Source organism: Rattus rattus, chromosome 4 (genome assembly GCF_011064425.1).
Source record: "Rattus rattus isolate New Zealand chromosome 4, Rrattus_CSIRO_v1, whole genome shotgun sequence".
Taxonomy (NCBI): domain Eukaryota; kingdom Metazoa; phylum Chordata; class Mammalia; order Rodentia; family Muridae; genus Rattus; species Rattus rattus.
Genome location: NC_046157.1, coordinates 4,074,664 through 4,096,149, shown reverse-complemented (window position 1 = coordinate 4,096,149; position 21,486 = coordinate 4,074,664). Strand labels below are relative to the sequence as shown.

Here is a 21,486-nt window from a genome sequence, read left to right as displayed (position 1 = left end):
CCCTACAGCCTCCACGAGTCTCAGGAGTGGTCTTCTAACTACAGGGTGAAGTAGAATGCCGCTGTAAGGGGGCATTCCTGTGACTAGTGCCCAGACCACCAATCCACAACATACCTTATCAAACAACTAGAGGTGAGTTTTAATCAGTTTATTTAATTCTTCAAAAGAATTATTCTCAAGGAACAAATTTTAAATAACTGGATCAGCATGGCAAAAAATCTTACATCATACAAAGTGCAGCTCTGAGGACAGTAAAACAGTAAGAAAAGGGGGCACGGGTGAGCCTCAGTGGCAGAGTGTGTGGCATGCTTGATATTCATGGGGTTCTACTTCAACCCTATCCTTGAAAAACAAACTATCAGAACCATGGGTAATAAATGTAACAGGGCACAGAACTTGAGCATGTATTCATTCTGCCTTGCACATCTGGCTTCATCATGGAATTCGCTGAGAGTGAGCAGATCAAAATGAAAGTGCATTCATCTGGATGAGATCCCTTCTGAGTCACTGTCAAATAAAAAGATGCCATCTTTGTCAGGTACTCCAGCTCTGGCCTGAGTAGCCATGATGGACTAAAGACACTGCCCCGTGTACAGACATGGGAAAGAAGAGCAGATCAGGAAACAGGGATCTGCTCTGCGGAGGCCCTGGAGGGCCCTGGAGCAGAGCACAGGATGTGGAGCAGGCAGCCACCTACAGGATCCGGGAGCACTCTCTCCCCCAAGATCAAGCACACAACCTCCAAGTTCTGCTGTTTTGCATCCAGGACAAGCTTGATAGTTCTTAGGTAACTCTAAACAAACCATAAATAACAGAGCATCTCTGAACTTGTCAGAGCTAGTAACTGTAAGCCAGTTGCAATCGGATCTTTTATTTTCCAGTCAGCCAACAGTTTTGGACTTAGGGCTTTCTTCCCTTCTTACGCAGCGATTGTCCTTCTCCAGAGAAAGCAACGAATCTGCCTCCAGCTTCATCCTAGGTATGAAAATAGGATATTATTTTCAGAAACTCCTCAAAGTTTACAATAATTACTGTATTCTATGGATGCACGTGCCATTTATGTGTGTTCCCTATTTCATTATTCATAATAAAAAAAAAGCCCTGGAGGGGCTGGAGAGATGGCTCAGGGCTTAAAAGTGTGTGCTATTCTTTCAGAGGTCCCAGGTTCAGTTCCCAGCACCCATACTGGGCAGCTCACAATGGCCTCCAAGTCCAAGGGATTTGACTCCCTCTCCCGGCTGCCAGGGCACCCGCACAGACCAGGCAATCAAGCACAATATACATAAATATCAATGTCTCTGGAATGCATGGCAGTGAGAAACCCACAAACCACAGCTGTGTGTCTCCCATCACCTTTGTTTTCAGAGGCAGTTATGTCTGAAGAAGCCATTTTCAGCTGCAGTTATCATTAGGTTGAAAAGGCGTCTCATACAACTCCCTTCCAAATACCGACTCAATTACAAGCCACGCTACAGCAGCCTCCCCCAGTGACCACGTGGGGGAAGGGACCCTGTGGCTCCTTGCTGCCATCCAAGGCTCAGAGAGGGTCCCATCATCTATTAGCCCAGGGAATTACCAAGATTCCAGACCCTTAAGTACAGTTTCTATTGAGCATCTATCACTTTTCATCGCTAGAAAGTTGAAAATCCTAAAGTGAACCCTGATAGCTTGGGAACCACTTACACAATAAATCATTTTATACTTCCAAACTTTTATGTGTACAGGTGTTTTACCTACATACGTCTCTGTGTAAAATATGCATGCAGTGCCTGTGGAGACCAGAGGAGGGCCCCAGGTCCCCATAGGGCTGAAGTCACAGAGGGTTTTGAGCCACCATCTCAACTGAATCTGGGTTCTCCATAGAAGTCTCTCTCACAGCTTTAGCCAATCCAGTCACACAACAACCATTTCGATGTAAAAAAAAAGTATAATGCTCTAAGAAAAAAAAATCACTCTCAACTGCACCAACCCAAAATAGGATTTCTGGTCACTTTTCTCCACATTTACTTAATCCTCAAATCTCAAACCCGAGAGTTTCTAGATTCCCTTACTTCCTGGTTGGCGCTACTGAGGTAAACAGCTTGCTGTCTGCACACAGCTCTGGGTTTTGTTTCAGTTCTGGTTTTTTTCTAGAAGGGAATTACTAGCTTAAAAGATGCACTTAAAAAAAAAAACCAAACAAACCAAACCAAACAAACAAACAAAAAAACCCAAAAGACAAAAAACCTTTGTGTATTCAGACCAGCCAACCATGAGAAAGACGACCGACCACTTCTCTCACTAGGAGGCTTGCTTCTTTAACAGTGCAGAAACAGCTTCTGCCCCCATGCTTTAAGTGCTCAGGATCTGAGGCACCACCCCTTGGTTTCCTACAAGAGAGGGGATTTGCAGTTTCCAAAACACATCTTTATACCTATTATGTATGTGATGTCAAGCACATGTGAACTACAGAACGCAGGCCTCTGCCACACAGCCTTCTGTCTTCCTGACTTCTCTCTCCTCCATCTATCTGAGCACAAGACTTGAGCAATTTCGTCTGTTTGAAAGTATATCCGGGGTTGGGGATTTAGCTCAGTGGTAGAGCACTTGCCTAGCAAGCGCAAGGCCCTGGGTTCGGTCCCCAGCTCCGGAAAAAAAAAAAAAAAAAAAGAAAGTATATCCCAAGCTAGGACTTGCCATTTTCTTGGCCTAAAGCCTAGACCGGCCTTGAACTGTCTCTCTGCCTCAGCTTCCTCAGTACTGGGCTCAGTGTGAGCTGCCGATGACTCCAGCCGTTTCTGCTCCCTTTGTTCGGTGAGGTACATCTTCAAGTAGAGTCCCCAGAAAGCTTCTTGAAGGTGTCTTTGTCTTTTGTGAGGTCCTACATACATGTCAGAAGTTCTGAACCTGGTGCCTTTTTTTTTTTTTAAAAGATTTATTGTATGTATATGCGTACACTGTAGCTGTCTTCAGACACACCAGAAGAGGGCATCAGATCCCATTACAGATGCTTCTGAGCCACCATGCAGTTGCTGGGACTTGAACTCAGGACCCCTGGAAGAGCAACCCATGCTCTTAACCACTGAGCCAACTCTCCAGCCCTACTGAAGCTGGTGTCTTGATGTAGGTCAGCTAGTGAACTCGCCTGGTAGAGCTGCCATGTCAATTACCACAGACTTAGTGGATAAAATGCCACATTGACTTTTGAGCATCCTGGAGATGAGAAGCTGAGACCAAGGTGTCTTTAGACCCCTCTGGCTTGAAAATGGTCCTTCTGTGCCTATGCCTGGCCTTTCTTCTATATGGTCACATTTCCTTTTCTTGGGAAAATTGAAAAATCATTCAGTTAGATTAGGGCCCCATTTTCCCTTAATTATACCCTGTAAAGGGCCCTATGTAGTCACATTATGATGACAACACAGAAATTTTGAGAGGACAAAGTTTAGCCCAGAAAGAGTTGGATACAAAGCTTTAGTTTGGAAATTTTTCCTCTTAGAATTTGTCTTGCTTTGTTGGGAAAGGTGCTGTAAATGCACTGTAACAGGCTTTCACCGCTCATTTCCAAGTGCCTTCTGAGAGCTCTGCGGTCTACACCAAAAGCCAGACCAGACTCAGGCTATAGCTGTCTACGGCTAATTAAAAGCAGGTTCTGCTTGTCCTTCTGTCCTTGTTCAAGGTGCCTCCTCTTCCAAACTTATTTTTCCATTACCTTTCACAAAACTTCAGTGGCTCTGAAGATAGAGTAAAGCTATGTCTTTAATTTCATATACTCAAATATTTATGGATAAAACAGATCCCACTGTGCCCGCTAGCCTATTCTCCCTTCTATAAATCACACTGGAGTGTGAGCACGATCAATGAAAGCTGAACAACTATATCTGATAAAGGATGTAGGCAGGTTTCGTGGACATGTTAGGGGCCTACTGACATCTACTATGAGCCTGGAAAACTTACAACACTGTGTCAGCTTAAGAGACATTAAAGGCTGCAAGAGATTTCAGTCCGGCCTGGGAGCACCCTAGTCCTCGTCTCAGGCCACCCAGAATACTAGAGCAGAACAAGTTCAGGAGCCAGAGCTGGCAATGAGCCAGCAGCCCAGTTTAGAGTCTCACAGCACAGGTGATCTCTGCCCTACTGAGACCTCTCAAGTGGATCCGTCTCTCCCTCTCCCTCTCCCCCCTCCATTTCCTTCTCTTCTTTTAAGATAGGTCTCATTTAGCAAAGCCTGACTCTGAGCCCCTGGATCCTCTTGCTTCAACCTCCCAATCGCTGAGATTACAATTGTGCACCATGACCAGCTAAGGGTGATCCTTTGAGAACTGAACCAGAAAAGCCTAGGGTCTAACACAGAAATACACACCACACTTGGGTGGCTGCATTGCAGACATAGCTGCTGTGCAGAATGCAATCTGCAGCAGGATGAGACACTTAAAACTAACGTCTAACACCTTGGACTAAGTTCCCATGTAATGCCTCTGCTTCTACGGCAGCTCTCCCCACCCCCATGCCCAGTGACAGGAACATGCTGGTCACAGAAGCTTGCTGTCCTGATGTCTCTGTGAAGGTCACTTTCTAAGTGGAGTGCTGCTGACACCACGTGTGAGATGGTCAGGGGCTCTGGCTCGGTTCCCATGCATCTGCACGAACGCAATCACAGTACAAGCACAGCCACAGCATGAAGCTCACAGGTACATCTCAGCAATGAGCTGTTACTTCAGAAGCCTGACTTGGCACTGACTGTGAGCCAGTGCCATGCTAGTCACCACTGTTGAGCAGTAACAGAGCTACAGCAGAGGCCTGGGCTTTCATGGCTGTGTTCGTGCTAACTCTCAATGTCTTGATTTTGGTCAAATTGGTTTCCTCTGAGTGCCTGCACCTATTCCCAGGTATCATTTCCAACCAGAGTCAGCCGGGCTGTTCACAGCATTCACCTCTGCAGGACTCTTAGCCATACCGTCCCTACCTTGCAGTCATACACTTACTCAGGAGTGACTGTATAGAAACAGTAAGCTCTAGTTCTAGGTTAGAAAGAACATAGATATAAGCAAGAGTTCATTGTGTGTGAGGTCCTGGGTTTAACTTCCCATTCTGAAACAAACTGTAAGCAAAAAGAAGATAAAACCAGGGCTGGAGAGATGGCTCAGTGGTTAAGAGCACTGACTGCTCTTCCAGAGGTCCTGAGTTCAAATCCCAGCAACCACATGGTGGCTCACAACCATCTGTAATAGGATCTGATGCCCTTTTGTGTCTCTGAAGACAGCTACAGTGTACTTATAGATAATAAATAAATCTTCAAAAAAAAAAAAAAAAAAAAAGAGACCCACCTGGGGCTCCAGAGGTTTTTTACAGCAGAACCTAGAGTCATGCTTGACCCCTGCATTGCCAGGTCTTAGTCAATAGATCTGCAATGGTTCTACAGAGTAATCAGCCCGTTAGGAACGAAGGGGCCTAAATATCACAGAAGCACCCTATTTTGAATGGCAGAAACACTAGTCATCACTAGTAAGTAAATCCTATGACCAATGAAATAAACTTACCTCTTCAACCTTTTTGACCATTGGACGTGAATTTCTGATGAAAGTGATCTTACCAAGCTTAAATTCGTAATTAGGAATTCCTCTGTGAAAATAACAGACAAGGAGAAAGGTTAGCTCCAAGGAGGACTTATATTTGCTTCTGACAATCAAGAGGAAGGTAGGGAGAGACAGCAGTGCCTTCTTGGTAACTGTCTGGTCTACACTGCTCTGCCCTCTATGTACCTGCTAGGAGGGAACACGAAGTAAAAACACTGGTCATGGGATAGGCTGTGGGCACTGGCCTTAGACTCTGAAAGTGCTCCACGGATCCCATCTCTCCTTCTCTTCCTGGTCACACACACAGTAGACAGCTAACACATCCAGAATCCTACCTGGTAGCCACCAAAGAGGGTTCACTAGGAATCTCAGGACAGGCACCATCATGCTCTACCTCGTCAGAAAGAGAGCAAGGGCTTGAGCCTAGCCGGTAGCCTGTTGGTCTGTCTCCAACACTGGAATGAGGCTCTCCCGCGTCCTGGGCTTTGACACACAGCCCATGTGTCAAAACTTTCTCTCAAAATGGCTAACACTCATCAGAAACAGACTAGGAAAAACCTACCTTTTAATGTCTCCAGGCTTGATTGGGGAGGGACTGGGTTCAACCCCTTTTTTCTTTCCATCCAGTCTATTCCCAGAACCAGAGAAGGCCTAGAGAAGGAAGTCAAGAGGGTGGGTGCTTAACCTCAAAAGTGAACAACCATGTGCCCCTGTTCAGAGACCCCGGAAGGGGTGGGAGCTGGTGCACTGCCAGATCCTCTTGAGTGCTGCCACCAAGATAGCTCGACCAGCCCCTCGAGGGACTGCAGGAAGCCCCCGAGTTCTCTAATACAGCAGTGATAGCTGACTTCTGTTGCAATACCTGCCAGGCCTCTCCTTCCCAGGTGTCTAGCATAACCCTCTTCTGCCACCCAGCACACAGGTGAGCACACAGCTCACCAGGGAGCCTGGCTGGCGCACATGCAACTTACTTCAAATAAAAGCAGGATGAGCTTTCAGAGGTGAAGCAATGTGCTAACAACTGGTGAGCCTAAAGGAAGGGCTGTGTGTATCTATTATACTAATTTGACTTTTAGTAGACACCCCACACACCCAGGGACCATACCCAAGTCCTGTGATAGTCATACGTTTGGAAAGGAACAATAGAAGTTGGAAGCCTTTCAGGGTTGTCAAGGTCCCAAGGGAAAGCACTAGAGAGATGGCTCAGCAGTTAAGAGCACTGACTGCTCTTCCAGAGGTCCTCAGGTCAATTGCCAGCACCCACATGGTGGCTCACAACCATCTGTGATGAGATCCGATGCCTTCTTCTGCTGTGTCTGAAGACAGCTACAGTGTACTTATATAAATGCAATGAATGAATCTTTTTTAAAAATGCATTTAAGTCTTTTTTTTTTTTTTTTTAAAAAAAAAAAGGTAACTGCACAAGTGCCTGATCCGTTTGCTCATTTGGGCACCCAGAGCTCACATCCTGCTAACGTTCACAAATCATCACCGAGAACAGTTCCTGGCCTTGGGGTGCAGTGACACGCAGTGCCTGGTACTCACACGGAAGCCCACCTCTCCAGCATAGCCACTGTGGTCAGCTTCTCCCTCCTAATGGGAGAAAAGGAGCAGGACGTGAGCTTGTTGGAATGGGTGCCCAGCCTCCCTCAGAGCCTCTCGTTTGCACGCTGCCCAGCCTCCACCAGCCAGCACGCACTATCCTCCTAGGAGGCAGGCCTCCTCCTAGGAACAAGGACTATGACCCAGCCAGCCTCTGCAGAGTCCACTCACAGAGAAATACATGAACAGGCCAGCAAGTCAGCCTGAAGACCTGAGTTCAGTTCTTGGTATCCAAAGGTGGAAAGAGAACCAACTCCCAAAAGTTGTCCTCAGAGCTCCACACACATGCATGGCACACACACTCCCAACCGCCACACAACATATTTAATTGTAATTCAAACAAACCAAGGAAGCACAGGTACAAAAGTATTAGGAGAAGCTCAAGAAAATTACTTACTATTGACTCCTCATGCTGTAATGGTCTTTCTGGTTCTTTGTAGCCCAAGGGAGCATCAAAATCCACCTGTTTTTAAAAATAAAGGTTAACTTCTGAGATGAGGCCACCATGCCCCCTTAACTAACTGAGACAACAGCTTAAGAGTCCAGTTTTCCCAACAACAGTGCTTTATAGTGTTCAACGTCACTACAATGACACATTATAGACACGCGACTACTGTTGGGAGCTCTGTGTGTGTGTGTGTGTGTGTGTGTGTGTTCAGAGTTAAATATAACCGTATCACCATGGATGTGTGTGTACCCATTCTACTAATGGTACTACAACGACCCACATGTTCCTGGCAACCATTAGTTTCTCTTCCCTTTCTAAGGTCTGACACCTTAGGATGTCAACCTAAGTGAAAGGAGACAGGACACAGTGTAACCTTTTTTTCCTTGACCGCCAGGAGTCTTGTCAATAATTTGTCTCCATTTAGGTCTTAATACACTAACATTCAATTTTTGGCAGGCCTGAGGTGACTATGGACCCAGCCACTTTGAACACAGTCACTGCCACTTCTACTCCCTAGGAGGAACTACTAGGTGAATGGCCACCACCTCCTATTCTGACAGCGTTTTCCTCCTCTTCCCCTTGTGTGATCCTCTCATGGCTTCTGACCTTACTTACAGTGGAAAATGTCACTCACATTCATGTCACATTCAATAATGGATACAGCCTTGTCCGGTTTGGTCTCCATCACCCGCAGTTCGTAGATCTGCAGGAAGAACAGAAAGACGAAGTGGTGGGACTGGCAACAGGAGCCACGAGCCAGCATCACACCAGCATCACACCAGCATCACACCAGCATCGCTCCCTTCCCGCACTGACAACGCTGCTTCAGGTCAGACCGAAAGGTACTGCCCGACAAGTTGGTCTCATTCCGCAAGCTAATTAGCACCATATTGCAAGGTAATTCCTGGTCTAGATACTCATATCTAATTATCCTAACACCTAAAATCTACTACTGTAATATTATTAAAAGTTCTAAATAAATTCTAGTATCTAAAATCATAATCTAGTTTATTCTAAGATAAGAATTAGCTAAGTGTTTAAGGAGCCAAGAGTAAGAATGCTCACATGAAGAATGCTAAGTCTATCCTCCCAAAATGATAAATGAATTGTAAGGCTTAAATTTGACAGGGGTTGGGGGGGATAGGGGGAAGAGGAATTGGCGGCACAGAGAAAGGAAAAGCAAAGAGAAAAGATAAGAAGCTGGGCTGAGGTTATATGGAGCCCAACTGTGTCACACACTGACACCTAAAATGTCGACATGCATCTCAAGTGTCCACATGAAGGTCAGAGCACACCCCTTGGGGGTTGGTTCTTTCCTACCTGTGGGCTCCAGGATCAAACTCAGATCACTAGCCCTACAGACTGGCTATAAAGCATTTATACAGTATGTGCAAGGCCCTAGGTTCAATATCCAGCATTCCAAAAGCAAATGTTAAAATATAGCAGAGGGCTGGAAAGATGACTCAATAGTCAAGAGCACTGACTGCTCTTCCAGAGGTCCTGAGTTCAAATCCTAGCAACCACATGGTGGCTCACAACCATCTGTAATGAGATCCGATGCCCTCTTCTGGTGTTTCTGAAGACAGTGTACTCATATACAATAAATAAATAAATAAATAAATAAATAAATAAATAAATAAATAAATAAATAAATAAATCTTGTTTATATAAATAAATAAAATAAAATAGCAGAGGCTCCCTTGGTAAAACACCAGCTGATGACCTGACTTTGGATCCACAGAATCCCCATGAAGCCATGTAGAGTTCTAGGCTCTTAGGTCTCTTACTCAAGACAATTTAGTTAGGTGAAATGACAGGTGAGTTTCCACAAAGCTCAAGTAGGCATCACTTGAGGTGACCACAGAGTATCCACATACTGACACCATGTGAGGAAGCTGACCAGGATTCTGTGACAGTTGTGTGACCCACTTCAGGGAGGACCACAGCAAGCTGGGGTCACTACTGAGCCCTACAGTAGTGTCAGTGCTGTGTCAGCAGAGGTATGATGAATAGGTATAAGAGTGTTAAGCTTATTTGTCTATAAATATAATCAGTCCTTAACAGTTTCTGAATGTTATTTTTTTCATTGCTTTGACAATACCTGAGGGAAACAACTCAGGAAGCTCCAGGCAGCTGGGTGTAGCAAGTCCACAGTCAGAAGTGAATGCTGACGCTCAGCTTGCACTGTTTTTGTTCAGTCTAGAACCCCAACCCATGGAACGATGCCACCTACACTTAGAGTGGGTCTCCCCATCTCAGCTGTACCTACAAGATCCTTCATGGACATGCTCAAAGTTTTAATTCTATTATGTTTCTAAATCCCATCAAACAGCAATCAAATTAACCACCATGAAAGGCTAGGGAGATGACCCAATGATTATATACTATATAAACATACTATATAAACACACTAAAAAAATATTTGTGTGTGTGTGTGTGTGTGTGTGTGTGTGTGTGTAACTTTAAAGAGCTAACTATTAACACTGAGTAAATTAGGGCTGTAATGTGAACCCAGGAAATTTTAAAAACCAAGCAGTAGGTAGCAATTAGGTGATAAAGGCCATTTTTAGAACACCTCATTCAATACTAAAATGGACAATAACTATGAGTTTTCAGTGTGGATTCAAACATTCTCTTGCGGAGGGTGAGGTGGTCTCATGAAAACTTCAACCTACAACCATTTTCTAGGTGGTAAGATAACTAGTATGTACCACTAAGGTCAGCCAGCAAAGGCATTTTTAACATATAAAAAAAATGGAAGGAAGGAAGGAAGGAAGGAAGGAAGGAAGAAAAAGATTTTTTTCTCGTTTAAGTTTCTGAATGTTTTGCCTGCATGTATAAATGTGTACCACAAGCATTCCTGGTGCCCACCAAGATGAGAAGAAAGTTACCAGGCTCAACAGGCTCCTCCCGAAGAGTAGCTGCCTGTAAATTGTACAGGAACTCCACTGGTGCAGTTTCCATAGTCGCATCCTGGCTCACCCATGCTCTAATCCACCCCAATAAACTCTCTGGATCACCAAAACACTTAGACAGAACAGCTCTGTCGTTCCCCTCTCTCTGGTAAACAAGCGCAGTAGCAGAGCATTCTCCATCAGGTAAGGAAGCTCACCCACCTTCTCATTGTAGTTGATAGCGATCACATCTCCAGTCGTCAGACAGGCGAAGTTCCTCAGTGCATTTTCTAATCTGCATGCACGCTGTCAAGGCAACAGGACCAGCGGCATGCCTTCAACTACACAATGGACTAACACTTCTGATGACTCAAGAAGGACACTCCTCCATTACACAGATGGAAGGGCTGACCTCAGATGGCGGGACTCGCTCCTACAATTACTTTGGCAGGCCCTGGCAACTGTTACGGTGCCAGCTCCCCACGACTCTGCTCTACACTGTCTTTGTTCCTTTTCTCATCCTGAAACCAAATACTCAACCAAAAGCAACATTAGGAAGGACTGGTTTGGGCTCAGCATGCCCTAAACAGCTCCCCATGAAGGGAAAGGCTTGCCCCACGGAGGTGGCTGTCTATTCATATCTGGATGATCAGAAAGCAGAGAAAAGAGGACTGCACTCAATTTGTTTGCTTCCTCTCCCTTTAGACAGCCTGGGACCCCAACCACATGACAGGGCTCCCCATACTCAAGTGGGTCTTCCCTCCTCAGTTAAATCTCTTTTTAAAAAATACTCACAAATAAGCCTATGTGTGTCTACTATGTGATTCTAACAGTCAGGCTGAGAACGAAAACTACAGTGACTACATACACTACAGTGACTACATACACTACACTGACTACATACACTACAGTGACTACATACACTACACTGACTACATACACTACAGTGACTACATACACTACAGTGACTACATACACTACAGTGACTACATACACTACAGTGACTACATACACTACAGTGACTACATACACTACACTGACTACATACACTACACTGACTACATACACCACACTGACTACATACACCACACTGACTACATACACTACACTGACTACATACACCACACTGACTACATACACTACAGTGACTACGTACACTGAGGCTGCCTTCACCCTATCAGTCACACCCAGGAACAACAGGTAATCAAGTGATACCCTTTCAAAGAGAAAAGGCCTCCCAGGAGAGATAGCTCGGCTGTTAAAAGTGGGTACAGCTCTTGGAGAAGACCCAAGACTGGTTCCCAGCACCCACACTTAGTCACCTGTAACCAGGGTATCTGACACCCTTTTGGCCTCCAATGGCACCTAGACTCACATGCACAAATCCATACACATACACACAATTTAAAAAATAAAATAGGGGCTGTAGAGACAGCTCAATGGTTAAGGGTGTGCACTGCTCTTTCAGAGGATCAAAGTTTCGTTCCCAGCACCCACATTAAAATGTTCCCAATCACCTATAACCCAAGCCCTAGGGAATCTACTGCCCTCTTCTGGCTTCCTTGAGCACCTGCATGCAAAGACATATTCGTAAGAACTTTTTAATCTTTTAAATCACTCCTGAAAGCAATCCCATAATCTACATTATAGTATGGGAAGCCACGAAGATCCTATAAGGTGAGGGTGAAGACAAGACCCACTCTACACTGACCGCCAAACATCTGTAGTGCATTCTGATGGACAAATTAAGCAGCTCTTCCCACAGATGACCATGTTGCTGTCTGAGACTTTTGTTTTTCTTTAGATAAAGTCTTGCTATGCACATCTTGATACAAAGCATGCCCCTCACTTACATTGGTCACATTTATAAATACACATACCCAGCTTAACAACATAAAAGAAAAAAAATCATTACAACAAAAACATAAAATTTTTCCTTCCTGCTTGCTAAAAAACAGAAAATGTACTCAGCCAACCTGTATTGTCTGACTTTGAATGGGTCCTAAGTCTGAGCACAAAGTGGGCTTGATGACCTAGTTCATGCTGAACCAGAGCCAAGGGCTCCAGAGAGAGAGGGCTGGAAGTAGATGAGCCACAATGTCTCCCCACTGGATAAGCTACGTATCTAGATCTTTATGCTAGGTAGCCACAGAACTACATCTAGATCTTTATGCTAGGTAGCCACAGAACTACAAGACGATTCTGCTCTGGAGTCCAACAAGTATCTCCAAGTGACTGGAGAAGGCCAAAGAGCCCTGATTTGCTTGGTCAGGATCAAGAGGACATACTAGACAAATGATGTTACTAAGAATCACAACTTCGATCAGAAGCAGCTGCATGATTTCCCATGCTGTTCAGTGACAGCCAGGAACCCCTCCTTTGCAGAGGAACTCATGTCAGAAGGATACACTGCTTTGGGGTTGGTGATATCCAGGAAGTCTGGGCTCTGAGGCTGGAACTTAGAGTAGGTGGCCACCTGAAGGTTGACACTTTCCACCTGAACCAGGCCCCCTTCCTCCAACAGCAAATTCTGCATCATCTGTAAAGGAGAAATCAGCATGAAACCCCTGAAAATTAAGAAGCCTACATGGTTAACACCTGCCAGTTAGTACACTAGGTGGGTCGAAGTCTTATTTGGGTAGGAGGGCCCGGGATGAAGACTTGGAACAAGCAATGTAACTGTGCAATAGAAACATGCCATAGGAGAAAACCAAGTGAGGGATGTGAATGAACGCAGACCCAGTAAGGGGTTCAACCAAGGCTGCATTGTGACCTGTCTCCAAGCTTCTAGCCTGTACACAATGTTTCCCTGGGATGCTTACCTCCCAGCTCCAAAGCTGTCTCGCAAGCAGTTTTCAAGGCCTTGAAGCAATCAAGACCACACTTGCAATAGAAAAACCACACAAGGAAAGGCTGGTCTTGTAAGGCCCCAGACATGTCTGTCACACAGGGTCATAAAAACACTAATACACATGCACTGAGTAACTACCCAGTAAGACAGTGACGATTGAGGACAGGAACATAAGGAGATGAACCAAGGCTGTGAAAATCTAATGTAGGAAACCAGGCCACTGTACTAGAAGTCTTTTGGTTTTTTTTTTTTTAAGATTTATTTTATGTATGTGAGTACACTGTCGCTGTCTTCAGACACACCAGAAAAGGGCATTCGATCTCATTACAGATGGTTGTGAGCCACCATGTGGTTGCTGGGAATTGAACTCAGGACCTCTGTAAAGCAACCGGTGCTCTCAACCGCTGAGTCATCTCTCCAGCCCAGTACCAGAAGTCTTAAGTCAGAGGCAGAGAGGCATGGGTCAGAAAAGAGGGATAGGTTACAGATCTCAAAATGGATTTTTGCTAATTTATATCTTTTTGAAAATAAGTTGGATACATAGATGCAAAAGTAGAAAAGAACTACAGAGTAAATTTCCACTGGCCTTCCCTAACATCTCTACCTTCTTTTATCTTTGGAGGCCTATGAATGGTTTGTAGATGCTTGATGCAGGGAGTGGCACTATTAGAAGGCGTGGTCTTGATTGAGTGAGTGTGGCCTTTAAGACCCTCATCCTAGCTGCCTGGAAGCCAGTATTCTGTTAGCAGCCTTCAGATATAGAACTCTCAGTTTCTCCTGCACCATGCCTGCCTAGATGCTGCTATGGTCCTACCTTGACCATACTGGACTGAACCTCTGAAACTGAAAGCCAGCCCCAATTAAATGTTGTCCTTTATAAAACTTGCATTGGTCACGGTATCTGTCCACAGCAGTAAAACCCTAACTAAGACAGCAAGGAAGCAAGAGGACCTAAAGTTCACTCTCTGGTCCGTCAGTGGGCACTTTGGTGCAGACAGCATGGCAAGTCCAGGCCTATTGGTATTCCAATGCCAGCAAGCAAACTCATAAGCTTGGGTCAACAGATGAAGTTCCAGCAGCAGGCTAGCATTTGCTGCAGCCTGGCTCTCCCTGAAACTTGGCAGCTTAGGTTAGGTACAGCCAAGTTAGATAATCTGTGTACATGCCCCTTGTCACCTGAAATAGAGCTGAGAGATAGAAGGCATGCCATGAGCTAGAAAGCCAGCCCCAAAAGGGCTGGGAAAAGAAGTTTCATACCCCCACAGGCTTCCTAAGGGCCATATGGCATCTCAAAGAAAGAAATTCAGATAGCTTCCCAGGCTGAAGAGTCAAGGAATCTGTAGCTATTAACTGCACATCAGGGATTTAAGGGAGACTTTTCAGAGCTCAGTGCTGTCTACCTCACACTTCATCTCATAGCTAAGCCACAGGGGCCTCTGCAGGAAGAGAAGGACTGAAAGAGTCACTGCCCTACACTTCACCATCCAGTGCAGCTTCAGTGGCCAGGCCTGCTGCTACAACAGGACACTGCTTTGTACAAGGGCAGACACAGGACAGGAAGTGATGAGTGTAAGAGATCAGCGTGTCAGATCTCAGCTTTAGTAAGACGTCCCACAGCAAGTCTGGGCAAGGAGACGGGCAACACACAAGCCTAGAAGCAAGAGTTATAAACCCAGGCAGGACTCCTGCTGGGGAGAACATAGCCATAGTTCATCAAGCACCCTGGGGCGGGGCCCAGCTGGAAAGGGTGGCAATGATAAGAAAGAAATGATCTTTAGAACTTGAATCACATGTAATCATAAAAAGGAAAAGCTACTCCTTTGAAATGTGTTGATCACTGTGATAGAGCAAGCAAGTAGGGACTGAGCTTCAGAACATTGTTCTGGTGGCGGTGGGGCCTCCACGTACAGCAGACAAAGCACTTCTGTGTCCTCAAGCCTGCCCGGGACTTTTCAGGGCATCTGGCACCATTAAAGCACAAAGAACAGGGTACGCACTTCCCTGTGAAGGCTTCCTAAAGCTGACCTTGTCAACTGGGCTTGGACTGAAAGGAGACAGAAAGGAAGCAAGGGAGTTGTGCAGTCTACAAACCACCCTACAGAATGCTTGCCCCCTCAGTATCCCCCCTCAGGAGTGTTACCCTGCTCCACGGTAAGCTCTGGGACCGCTCATGCCCTTGACAAGGCACCCAGGTCTGTAATGTCGCCCTTCACATAACCTTGACCTGTGTCTACACAGTTAAGCATGTTTTAAACATGGCATAGCCAGCACACTGCTGAAGATGTCTTCCTCTTACCAGGCCGATCTCAAGCATGCACACATACGGAAAAGGGTGTCTGTGCTTATGAGGGACAGACTCTACAGACCTTTATAGCTCAACTCACCCAGTGGGGGAGGTAACAGATGCCTTCATCAGCAACAAACTCCAGTACACCACAGTGTGTCATTCGGTCTGAATTCTTATTGGTCAATTTAAACAGCATAGGATAGGTAATGTTGAGCCGGCCTAAGAACAAAGATGTTATAACACACAATCAAGTACCACACCTGTCACCAGTCCCTGTGAAGGAAACCCTGTCCACCCAGTGCCCTCCTGTGGCCTTGTCCCCTAAACTTCAGACCCTCCCCCACATTCCCCTACTGTTCTAGTCAGAGGGGTATCACTGTAAGAACGTACCATGTGGCTCTAGAAGAGCATACTGACTTAGTCACGTAGCACCGGCATAAACATGATTTTCTAAAATCATGATTCTTAAAAGTACCATGTTCATTTATTCATCAATAACTTAAGTGCCAACCATTTGCCACAAAAAATCTGTTCCTTTAAAGGTTTTTATTTAGATAGATGAGATTGTAAACTGACAACCACCAGTATATACTACAGGCACCATGGGAAGCAAAGGGTGAAAGGGAGAAAGACCAGGGAACAGGCTTTGCAGCCCCTAAAGTCACAGCTTTCCAGGTCAGCTACTAGAAACATGACCCAGGAAGGGGCACAGCTAAGTGAAGGAATGAATGGGAAGAACTCAGCCAGTTCAAGGAAGGACCAGCAATTAGGCAAGATGGCTGGTATGAGAGTGAGTCAGAAAGAGAGACACTATGAGAAGGCATGGAACAGAGACACGTACCTAGGCCAGTGGGCAGCCCTAACTCAGCAAGGTCACAAGATGGCATGTCTCTGAATTCTAGTGATCTATGAGTTAAGGAGCCAGCAACAGGATTAGTGGAAGTCAAAGGCACAAGGGCAGAGAAAGGAGGGCCTGGCCACATGAAACCAGAAAAGCCAAGAGACCAGGGCGATGGGAAGGGTCTGAAAGGTTCTGAGAGGTTATCATTGCTGTTTGCCATGCCCTGGGCAACTGTTTAATCTTCCCAGAGTAATGAAGAAGGCACTATTATCCCTCCCTTTTTAAATGATGGGAGAGACTGAGGCATGTGGATAAAGTAACACACCATAAATGATCATGCTCAGGAGTGGTGGCGCTAGGATCCGGACTTAGTCTGCCAAAGTCGGTGAACCCTGCCACTCAAGTAGACTGCCGATGATCAGGTTAAGCACACACACCAAGACTCACTCCATCGCCCTAAATGGCCTCTAACTCAGAGGTCTGCCACCATATCTGGCAAGAAATGTCCACTTAGCATCAGGAGGCAGAGCGGACTTTGGGCCTCTCTCTAAATGTTGAGTGAATAAAGTCAATCAGTGAAGAGCTTGGGTAGGAAGCTCCAAAGCAGCTAGGAAAACTGCCTCCTTGTGGGACGGAGGTGATCTCACCAGCACACGGGTGGCTGAGACAAGTAGTCTGAGACCAAGAAGCTAGGCTCCCTGTCACTAAAACAGCCCTACCCATGGAAGCTTCAAGGTGACCCAGATATGCATGGTCTTGGGTGCTACAGACCAGGCTCCCGCCAAAGACCCAAGACAGAGGCAGTGAAGGGAAACTCTAGCACCCTTCAGCCACTGACTGATGGAGACTGACTTTGAGCTCCCCAGTCCTCTACAGCATTTAATTCCTACGACCTGAGCAATAACCCATATTTCATAAATCAAAACCCCCCTGGTCTTACTTGGTTACAAAGGGTTCCTTCCACCACTTAAGAGGTTTCAACAGTTGAGCATGGTGGCACACACCTGTAATCCCAGATACTCAGAAAGTCAAGGCAGGAAGATTTTAAGTTCGAGGTCAGCCTAGTTAAGCTGGGTAAAACCCAGTCTGGAGGAAGAAAAAGGGCTGTATAGGGCTGAGGGTCTGACTTAGTAAATAAGCATTCAAGTAGCATGCCTGAATCCCCTAATACAGCAAAAGCAAACAAAGAAAAGTCTGAATTTACTCCAGCCTGGTCTAAATTCTACTGATCCAGTTCCCAAGTACCTTCCTGGATACACTGCTAAGGGTCGCACCTGGGCTCCTTGGTCAGCTCACCCCAAAAGCAAGACTAAGGACCCACCCTGTCTTTGTAATGGTAGCCTATAGTGAACCCCATGGCTCTATTCTACTGGCTGCCTAAAGAGAAGCCTCCACTGGACACTCCCACCTAGAGCGGGTTAAAGGTCACCTCCCCACTTATAACCAGAACCATCACCACAGCTCCAATGAATGGTACTGACTGATGGTGACCCTGATTAATGAAGATACCAAGATCCAGAGAGGCTAAGCCAGTAGCTATGCAGGGCAAAGTTCAAAGCCCAAACCCAGCAGAGTAGCATCTATTCTCTGCAAGTCACCACTACATCTCCATAACCAGTCTCCACAGATTAATTCAATATGGGTACATCTTCAAGTTTCCATAGCAAAGAGTGCATCCACAATTAGGGCTGTCCATAATCTGAGAAAGGAAGCATGGGGCTTTTCTCACAATGGCTTTATCTGGCACAGGAAGAGAGAGTGGCAGCCCAGGATACTATGGCACAATGGAAGGGAGAAACTCAGGTTTGGAGCTCAGGAGAGCTATCTGGGGAGGAGGTGAAGCTTTGCTTTACAAAGTCTCTTGTAGATCGATCATTTTTTCCTTTAGGAGACCACCTAGTAAGCCCACACCACAGCATGAACTGCTCAAGCACTGTGCAAAGTGCTGCTCCTCTGTACCTAGACAGGCTCTCCAGACAAGCCAGGTGACAGGGGAAGGGCCAGGGTGCTGGGTGACAGGGGAAGGGCCGGGGGGAAGAAGAAACAGAGAGGAGCACCCTTTACTGAGTGGGAGCTTATAGCGCCCTTGCAGTGGAATGCACAACCATGCTGTGCCTCGACTAAGTACTTGTTCCTGGTCCTTCCAGCCCAGCATGCCTCCAAAAGGACTCCAACCACATCCTGACAAATGCCACCCGGCTAGCCTATGCCCGTTTCTGGTTTCTGTATTTATATTTCCCAAATTGTCGAGCCATTTAGAAAGTACTTACTGAGTTGGTCCAGGGCTGAGGGTGGCATAATTACTGTGAAAAGAATATTTCAAGAATATTAAGTACATAAAAATAAAAGGATACAACAAAGGCAAGATGTATACTTTCTGACCTTTTAAAAGCTTTAAACAGTGGTTTAAAGAATGTCACGATGACCTCTTATGAAGAACCTGACTTGAGGTATTTACTTTTGTGCTCTGAATGGCACTTAGTCAACAACATAATTAGCACCATACTCCCACCACCCATCCTTAGGACAAGTGACATTCTTACTATAATGTTAGTGTCTGGTGCTCACATGCAAAATGACGGCTATAGAAGGCTACAGGGCTCATAGAGTTTAGGGCAGGAAAGGTTACTATTCAAAATAAGAACAGGCACATACTCTTCCCTCCTTTCTCCACATCTGACCTGTCATTAGGCCCTGCTAGCATGGATACAGAGAAGCAGCGGTACTGCGTGGAGAAGCGGTTCTGGAAGACCCGGGGAATCGGGTGGTCAAACATGTTGAAAGAAAACTAGAAGAAAGAAAGAAATGGTATTATTATTAAAACAAAGAAACTTTAAATAGGCCACTGTATCTAGCGCAAAAGAATGTTTCTTTAGGCCAAGCACTAAACATAGCAAGTCATCAGTGCTTATAAATGTGGTCAAAGAACACAGAAAACTAAAATCCCAACTAACCAGAATGTTCTGACTGCCTAGGCATCACAGTGAACCTCAAATCCCTTTTGTCTCCCAAAGACTTATCCCTCAGGTCCAGTTTCCATTATCTACAGACAGTGCAACTTTACTAAAATACAAAACCAGGCCTTCGAGTCCCACCTTTCTGTTACTATTCCCTACTCTTGAGATCAAGGCTGCACCTTCCTTACACTTCATAGACACTCATTACCAACCACCCACCATCTCCTAGCCTAATGTTCAGAAGCCACCTCTTTTCTGAGTGCCTACTATTTGTGTGACTCTAATCTGGGCTTTGGGGACATCACTTTAGTAATGTTTGGGTACTTAGAAGGCAGATTATCACCTCTGCCCTAGTGAACCCAATATAAAAGACAAGGAGAATGACAATAAAATATCTATGCCCAGGAGTTTGAGGGCAAGAAGCAGGTCTGGGCACAGAGAGCTGTGGATGTTAAACAAGTGTTCAGGAGGAGATCCTCATTAAGGACCTACATGTCTTGAGTGTCAATTGGGCAAGAAACACAAAACAGCACTGCAGGTGGTGGGAAAGCAGTTGCCCATGTGTGTACTCCTCCATCTGGCTTTTAATACAATCCTTTTTCTTTTCCAGTGAGCCTCCCTTGCTCTGGTAGGCTTCAGGGTTGTTGCTTCTCCAGATGTTCCCAGCACACAACAGACATGAACACTGTGTATCAAACATTGCCTCACACCAGCCAGCAAAGTCAAGACATGAGGGACTACATCCAAGATTGCCTGCTGACCTTCACATGCACAGATGCGCACCCAAGCACAATGACTCACGCACCCAGCGCCGGGCCTCTATTCTCAGGCCCATGTGCATACCAACACCCTCCTCCAATAAATTGCAAAAAATGATTCTTCAGTTACTAGCACAGAAGTACAACTGTCTGACTCAAGTCTTAGGTGTATAACCCACAAAACCCTTTTTGAATGATGGGTTAGGGGGCGTGTGCTCATCAAAGCTCCTTCTCCTATGCCATCCATCTAGCCTACTGCTTCTTCTTGAAACATAAACGACATACACAAAGTATGCCACACTCCTAATAGTATCTTTCCAGCTCATCCACCCATGGGCACCTGCTCCTCCTTCACCGCTTCTACCATCCATGTTTACTTCCTTTAATACATGAAGTAGTCAGTGCCGGTTACATAAATGAGCTTAGATATTGATTTAACAGTGACGCGACAAAAATCTAATAACCACTTCTTGTTTTTAACAAACAAATGGCACGGAGTCAGCACTATATGCAGTAGTGATGAGGCGTCATTGCAGCCAGATGGACTTGACTTCCAATCTCTGTGCCTCTACCTCTCAGAGTTTTAGTTCTCTTGGTTAGTATAATAACTACCTATGTTCCATGGGGAATGCAGGAATTAAATAAGTGTACGTTGATAGAAAAAAGCGCCCCAAATATTACCTATTGCCATTATCGCAACGTGAATGAACACAACGTGACATACATCCTAAAACATGATCTCTACTAAATAAAAGGTCGGGGAACTTTGGCAAAGCTAATAGTCCTTCGGATTCTCCTCCCTCGCACCACTCTCCAAGAACTCTCCAGTTAACTTCGAGTTCATGGAAACCTGTTGCGTGTCGAGAGCACTTATGAGAACTACCGACATAAAGGAACAGGTTCCTTTCTACTCTTCAGGGCTGCAGTCCCGCCGAAAGGCATACGAGTCATGACTCGGACAAGCTAAGAAGAAAAGAGGCGGCTCGTAATTATGGATACCACTTGGGACAGAAGCGCTCCGGACAGTGGAGCGGGCCGACACAGGCCCGGGTGACTCGGCACCTCCGCCACCAGGTCCAGGCCCTCCCCGCCGAGCGCCAGGGGCAGCTCTGGCATCACCCGGCTCGCGATCCCCGGCCAGCTCACCATGACTGACAGCGCTTGGTGATGCCGCTTCTTTTCCTGAACCTTACAATAGAAACCCAGAGCTCCCTCTTCGCAGTCGAGGCCACCGCTCTGAAACCCAGAACCCGCGAGAGGCTCGCCGGAAGTGACGAACGCAGGGGGCGGGGTACG

General features: G+C 45.9%; 1 protein-coding gene across 1 annotated transcript; it reads right to left on the bottom strand.

Annotated features, from left to right (window-relative positions):
- Nucleotides 1-133: 133 nt before the first annotated feature.
- Nucleotides 134-21,448, bottom strand: Ufd1 (ubiquitin recognition factor in ER associated degradation 1). Its single transcript, XM_032899929.1, has 12 exons — nucleotides 21,337-21,448; nucleotides 19,131-19,263; nucleotides 18,746-18,778; nucleotides 15,732-15,853; nucleotides 12,905-13,035; nucleotides 10,719-10,791; nucleotides 8,237-8,305; nucleotides 7,552-7,617; nucleotides 7,098-7,145; nucleotides 6,115-6,203; nucleotides 5,517-5,598; nucleotides 134-975 (listed from the first exon to the last, which is right to left on the bottom strand). The coding sequence occupies exons 1-12, from the start codon at nucleotides 21,337-21,339 to the stop codon at nucleotides 901-903; spliced, it is 924 nt and encodes a 307-aa protein (XP_032755820.1). The 5' UTR covers nucleotides 21,340-21,448; the 3' UTR covers nucleotides 134-900.
- Nucleotides 21,449-21,486: the final 38 nt, after the last annotated feature.

Excerpts from the sequence above, each read along its gene's own strand:
- Ufd1 (XM_032899929.1), bottom strand. Across the intron at positions 10,792-12,904 it reads ATCACCAACCCCAAAGCAGT|ATTAGAAAATGCACTGAGGA; the intron begins GTATCCTTCTGA and ends GCGTGCATGCAG. Across the intron at positions 7,618-8,236 it reads TTATTGAATGTGACATGAAT|GTGGATTTTGATGCTCCCTT; the intron begins GTGAGTGACATT and ends TTTTAAAAACAG.